We start from the raw sequence: 6,925 nt of genomic DNA, 5'->3' as shown, positions 1-6,925 counted from the left end.
AACGGCATTAATTTTAACGCGGTCAATGCCCGGGGGGAGGGGTTACTCTCTTATATGAGCTATATAGGTATGTGCGGCCCCAAAGGGTATGGTTTTTCAGCCGTTTTGGTCATAAATAGGGTATTGATTTTGGTCATTTTGGTCTTGAATAGGGTATCGCTTTAGCACTTTAGTCTTGAATTGGGTATGATTCTTAGAAAAAGCTACTTTTTCATCATAATAAATAAAACCGTCAACAAAAGCCCTTCATAACTTAATTTTAGGGCAACTGTTCCGGTAGCAACAGTCATAAATAGGGCATCGAATTTTTGGCCAGGCCATAAATAGGGTAGCATAAATCGCAGATTTTGGTCATAAATAGGGTAGTTCATTTCCAAGGTTACCTTGTACCTCGGTGTCAAAACGAGTCATAAAATTGGGCAATCATAAAATTGGGTTAAAAGTTCTCCACGCGAAAGACTTTACTCTCGAAAATAAAGGTATCTTGATACAGATGTTTCTGGAACATACCAAGTATTCTCAATCGGCTTTATTTTCATGCGAAAGGTTTCGTACGTAGCTTTAGACTCGTTTTGAAACAGAAGCACAAGGTAACTCGTAAATGGCCTATGGCATATTGCGTGACTGTCGAATTGTTGGCATAACTTATTTTAAGTAGAAATTCCTGTACAAATGTGTGCACTAGTTTATTTTCCTGTGTTTGCCATTTACGTCGGTAATTATAAGGCTATTGCGTGTGACATTTTGAGAATTTATTTTTCTTTGACTTTGGAGATCACCAGAATATTATGGTACTTTACATCTAAGAGACCAGCCTCAAGAGCTCCTCATGGGCCCGATAAGGATGAGTGAGTGAGTGTTACATCTAAGAGACGAGAAGTAGGTGCATCCCAAAGGAAAGTGGCTGGGGTTACAATTCATTCACTCAAGCTAAAAAAGGATTGCAAGCAACTATATTTATTGTTCTTAAAAACTGTGAAATGCCAGTTACGTTTATGTTGAGTTTGCGTGTTATTTCTTGTTAAGCTACGATGGCCAAAGGAAAAGAGTATTTACAAATTGTAATCTCTTATTTAAAGTTAACGCGACCACGCCCACCAAAAGAGATTCTGGTACATTGTTGTAGTCACTTTCAACAATAACCCCCTTCACTTTCGTATGGAAATTCCCAAGGGGTCTTATAGCTCTTATAAAGTCAAGGATTGTTTGGGATTACAAACGCTCTGAGTTCAATCCCGTCCCCGGGTGGGTTAGGATTCATAGCATTATCGTTACCACAAAACAGCTTCTTTAAGAACGCTCGGAAATCCTTCATCTGTACCACGTATGTGATAAAATTAATTGCGCCGTTTGAATAAAGCAGCCCAGCGCTAAGATACCTTGTTATAAAATCTGTTTTAAAATCAGGAGAAGGCTTAGCCAACATAACATAGATTGAATAATAAAGTAACGCTGAATATGGAATGATGAAAGCAAACGTCATAGCGATAAGAAGATATGTTCCACGGAGTTTAGTTGCAATCAAGTTGGCCCTGATGGCGTTGTTCCTCTGAATATGTATTCTTTTCTTTTGTTCTGCCCATAAAGTTTTTGCAACGGAAATATTAAGATAACTTAAAATAACACCAGGTATAAGGTGCTGTACTAAGGCATAACATACGGCTATTATTCTGAACGGTAGATAACTGTTATCGTATTTACAAACTACTGTATAATGTGTATCGTTAAGATCATATCTTATCCCTTTGAACGTTGCTGTTGGCCCTAAAACGACAATAAAACCTGCAAGCCATGCGGTAAAAACAAGCTTGCGAACAGTAGAGACACTGAACGAGCGGAGAACGGCACGAGTTGCCAAATACCTCTCCACACTTATTACCATTAAATTATTCATTGTTATTGAAGGTAGCAGTATGCCGATAAATCGAACAATTCTGCATGCCCAGCCATGTTGGAACACATCGACCATAATCTGAATACATATCAAGGGAAGTGAAATTATATTACTCAGTATATCTGACAGAGCTAAGCTCTTGATGTAAAAGTTGAAATTTCGCAGAAATGGAGTGTACTGCATATAAGAGACGACCTTTCTCTTAAACGACATAAAGTAATAAATTAGAACGTTGCCTACTAATCCTACTGTACCAACAGACGCAAAAACAAAGACAAGAGCGAGTTTAGTGGTAAAGCCTGCTGGTGTGAACACGTAGACTCGATTCTTCATTTCTGTGGCGTTGAGGGCATCAGACTCATTATTGACAGAGAGGTTGAACATCATTTGCAACTCTTCCATGTTGACTGTTTAAAGAGATAAATTATACATGCCATAAAGAACAATAACAACAAAAACCACCACCTTCACAGCATCAATAAGCGACGAACCATTATTTTTCGACGGAGGTGGTAAGGACTGAGGAGTTTCCCCGCCCTCCCCCCCCCCCAAAAAAAAAGCCCGCACAGCAAAAACTGCTAAAAAAAAATTCGTGCAAGGAGAGTCATGTGGAAAAAACTCGAGCAAGTACGTTCATCCAGGTCCTGTTTTTCACTTAAAATAATTCTTGCGCAAGTTATTTCACTGCCCACCAAAATAACTCATGCTCAACCTGCTAAAGGTGAGAAAAAATTTCATCCCCCAGAAAATTGTCCAGCCCCCCTACCCACCACCACCCTCAAGAAGAAATGGTCAATCCCTGACAATCAACCAGACGAAGAATAAAAATAATATTACGCAATATAAAAAATACGAAAAACCAAACGCATTTTCAAATAAAGAAAAATAAGATGCTTCAAGTGTTCAACTACAGAACGTCGTGACGCCTTTTCACTTTTGTTTTCTTCCAAGGCCCACAGTGACAGTAGTTATTTTTATTTTAACCACATTCAAAATTACCTTTAAATTGAAGAAAACCTGAAAAAAGTAGCCCAAGTTTACTCAGGTAGAAAAACACCGATAAGATAATAATAAACTATAAAGGAGCGAGGGTGTTTAAAGATGGAGAAGATTAACATGAATTGCAAATGACAAACTTGAAAAATCTAGGCTAACTTTTCAAGACGCACAATCAGTAACGTAGCTTCTTTAAATATATCTGGCTTCTTGCTTGCACGCAAATGCGGTACTGCAATTGCTAAAATGATAAATGACTTGCGGCTGGATTTGGATTCTGAAAGGGTGACAGGCTCTGTTTGCAATAGATTTATCCAGGGGATTTGACTCGAGATGCGGCCCTATGCCCTACTGGGGGCTATAAGAAATGATGATGAAGTCATTATTACTCTCCACACTACGTGCCTACGGAGTCAGTGGTGAAGCAACGAATCTCTTGCATTCTTATTTGTCGGATTGAAAGCTAAAGAGTGAGAGTAAATGGTGTTCTTTCTCACTGGCTACCCATGCATTGTAGTGTTCCTCAAGGCAGTCTCTTAGGACTACTCTTGTTCAACATATTTCTCGTCCTTGCGACTCTAAGTAACTCTAAGTAATGACACCACAACGCAATGTACTGTTTGAACATTCAAAGTTATGCTTAAACGTGCCAGTGTTTGGCATTACTCATTAACAGCGTCTGGTAATCGAGCCGACATATGTGCTTGCAGGGCTGATATTTCAAATTAAAAGGCTTCTTAAGCTAACTCGTGATATCCATGAATAGAAAACATGGCCAGTAAAACAAGTTATTTACTGGGGAAATTGAGAAATTTTCAGCGATAAAGTAAAACAAGTCATCTGCTGAGCAAAGTCAATTATTTCCAGCAGAAAACAACTGCAATTTGAGTCCGTAACCTACATGTGCGAACGTAAAACCAGCCCTCGCACCTGATTTTTGGCATCGCTTTGGTCGAAGGCTGTCAATGCTATCGATCTGTAATTATAAGTTGTACTCAATAGCGTTTTGACGATTTTACCTGACTGAGTACTCAACGGTTCTTCTACAAATGTATCGAGACCCAGTTTAGAACGAAATGAAAAATTTGGCCTGCTTTAAGCTAATGCTTCTTAACATTGCAGTAGTGCCGTAGTAATATCTGCCTGGTACACTGTGACTAGCGGCCTAATCTGATTTCCTTTTAATATAATAAAACCTATATAACATTCAATTCTTACCTTAATTGTTTAAAATTCTGGAGAAAACCCACTTGTTTCCAGTAGACGAGTTTTGAATGTCGCTAATAAATGCATTCAGAACTTCCTCAGGTTCTGCCACTTCCAAGCAAATATCTGAATACCAAAGAACAAAACTCTTTCATTTAGAACAACAAAACATTTCCGATTCCAGCATATCGTTTCTAGATATGAGAAGGAATTTGGTGGTCGGTTTCAAAATTTCGGGGCTATGTTTTCGCTATCGATATTGTAGCAGTTAGACATCTAACCCTCGGGTCACAAGGGCGTGGGAGGAGGAGTTTTTAAAGACTTTCCAAGCGAGGAAACTTTCAGTAGCCGTTATTCATTCCTTGAAACATTTTGATGCGTCGACTGTTTCTTTATGTTATTTGATATTATTATCAATATACGCGGCCAAATTGAAAACCGCCCTCTTGAAAACACGCGCTTTGCGGGCCGCAAATGACTCCTAGCGGGCCGTTAATGTATTAACGGCCCTGCAGCTGATTGGTTCTCGGTTCATCATCCGATGAATATTAACCAATCAGGTTACGTTTATTGACGCGGGAAAACCATTCAGGTGCGAACAGCTTGCGTAGTGAACGTTTGCCGTTTGGAAATTTCATTTTAAAATGGAAGAACTCCCAAATTTTCAGCTTTTTTCTAGTCAAAACTCGGACTTAGACAACGAGCAACTGGATGAGATTGAGCAAAAAGCTCAAGCGAAAAACACCAAGAGAGCAACTGAGTGGGGAGTAAAAAAGTTCGAGAAATGGTGCGAGAAAAGAAAAATTACAGTGGATCTCAAAACAGTAAGTCCAACGGACTTGAGTGAGATTCTGCGAAAGTTCTTCGCTGAAGTGAAAACAGAGAAAGGCTAAGCATTACTCCAAGTGCATTGACTGGAATTAGAGCGGCCATTCATCGCCATCTAACCTGTGCTCCACTCACGCCGAAACATAGACATTTTGCAAAACAGCGGATTCATGTCTACCAACAAAATGTTTGAAGCGAAGGCCAAGCTATTTACGAAAGAAAACGAGGCGAAACCAGAACACAAATCATCTATTCAGTCAGGAGACAGGTAGAAATTTAATCGATACCTCATGGAAGGGCAGAACACGGACGGCGTTTGGAAAGATGCGGAGAAGTGAGTTGAGTTTATTTGGTTTTCGTTGTAATTTCATTTTGTTCGCCGCGGCAGAGAGGAATGGCGGGAGCTTAGAAGGCAGTCATTTGATTTTTGCTAATCATTGTCATTAATCTTTTTAAAACTAGATAATATTTGACTTTTATTGTAAACAGAAAGGAATTTTATTTGGCTCTTGTTTAGCTGATCGTATTGTGGCAACAACTTTTCATATCATAATTTCATGCTACACCTCTGTCAAACATTTTTTTCTTATTAAATGAATTTGTACGATTTGGCCTTGTGTATTGATAATAATGATAATCGCATGACTTTTGTCGGTCATATAGTTTATTTGTGTCCCTCGTAGCATCATTTGCGCCCTTGCGCTTCGCGCTCGGGCGCAAATGATGCTACTCGGGCCACAAATAAACTATATGCCCTCCAAAAGTCATGTGATTGTCCTATTGTCAGGCCAAGCGTCTTTTGACAGGCAGGTTAAGCCGAACTGATCGCCTTTTTGCAATTGACAGCATTCTTCATTTATTTACTTTTATTATTATAATTTTTTTTTTTGTACTACACCTGTATAATGTTGACTCAATTTTCCATCAATTTACTGTATTTTCTGACTTTCCTTAAAATAGAGAAATCGAAGATACACTTGACTTGGCACCGCACTTGACATCAAAGGGCGTGCACGCGCGAATATAAACAAATCTTTGTCAGATGATGATAAAATTAGCTCATATCACTGTGCCTGATCTCATCAAAGATCGATTCCGAGTTTAAACGCTTTTGTGATTCATGGCTCCCAAAAGATACCAAACCAACCTAATTTTTTCCTTCTTGCCATAAAGCCCTGAACAACAGTAAGCTTTAATTACAAATATATAATAGAGTTTCGCGAGACTGAAATTCTAATATAAGTCCGGATGCATTGTTCTCGTCGAGAAAATATCGTCGATTAAACTAACGTAAGTTTATTCCTGGTACTAGTGTAACAAATGACCATCTCTTACCTTGGTATCTAAGAAATGTGTTTTCTATCACCGAAGCGTCGTTCCCGATGAATAGTGCAAAGCTCAAAACTGTAAAAGTTTGAAAAATTCAACTGAGAATAATTTAAAAAGAAAATATTTACTTTATTCCGAGTGTATGAGCAAAAGGGCTAAAAGTTTTAGATTTTCCATATTATAAGCAACACTCTTTTATATAGTAGGAATAGAGTTAACGGATTGGAAAATGTCCTTAGATTTTCAATTTTCATCAAGAGGTGATATTCCAGCAAATCATTTCAAATCACTTTTCAGAGCGAGAGGCATTTCAGTTTTGTGTTCAATTTCATCAAGGGTCAAAGAACGTTAAAATGTTCTTCTTTTTCTCCTTGGATTGTTTAAATAAGACTGATTCTGTTCTGGCTCACCGTAATAACGACTGACTGATTTTCTTATCGCTAATCGCTAACCGAGGATTAATTGCTGCCGTGAAATCGTGCAAAGCTGAAAAATAGTTATTATTTTTTTTTATATATAAATATCTTTGAAAAGCTAATTAATTCAAGAAAATCGTTAAAATTCGACAACTCACCTCACCTTGCCCTCCAGGAACTTCATGCAAAGAACTGCATCAGGCAATGATATTTTGGGTGAAAGAACCAGTTTTGATTTCTGGCGAAAACGAGTTGT

At 38.4% G+C, this 6,925-nt stretch overlaps 1 protein-coding gene across 1 annotated transcript; it reads right to left on the bottom strand.

Moving 5' to 3' along the window:
- Positions 1–717: 717 nt before the first annotated feature.
- Positions 718–6,333, bottom strand: LOC145477853 (galanin receptor 2a-like). The gene is made up of 2 exons (XM_081455695.1): positions 6,260–6,333; positions 718–2,301 (listed from the first exon to the last, which is right to left on the bottom strand). The coding sequence occupies exon 2, from the start codon at positions 2,294–2,296 to the stop codon at positions 1,196–1,198; it is 1,101 nt and encodes a 366-aa protein (XP_081311821.1). The 5' UTR covers positions 2,297–2,301; positions 6,260–6,333; the 3' UTR covers positions 718–1,195.
- Positions 6,334–6,925: the final 592 nt, after the last annotated feature.

Source organism: Orbicella franksi, chromosome 2, assembly GCF_964199315.1.
Source record: "Orbicella franksi chromosome 2, jaOrbFran1.1, whole genome shotgun sequence".
In the NCBI taxonomy this organism is placed as follows: domain Eukaryota; kingdom Metazoa; phylum Cnidaria; class Anthozoa; order Scleractinia; family Merulinidae; genus Orbicella; species Orbicella franksi.
Note: the sequence above shows the minus strand (reverse complement) of the source record. Positions and strands in the feature narration are given on the sequence as shown.

Coding starts and splice junctions, on each gene's coding strand:
- LOC145477853 (XM_081455695.1), bottom strand. CDS start 2,296: ATGGAAGAGTTGCAAATGATGTTCAACCTCTCTGTCAATAATGAGTCT.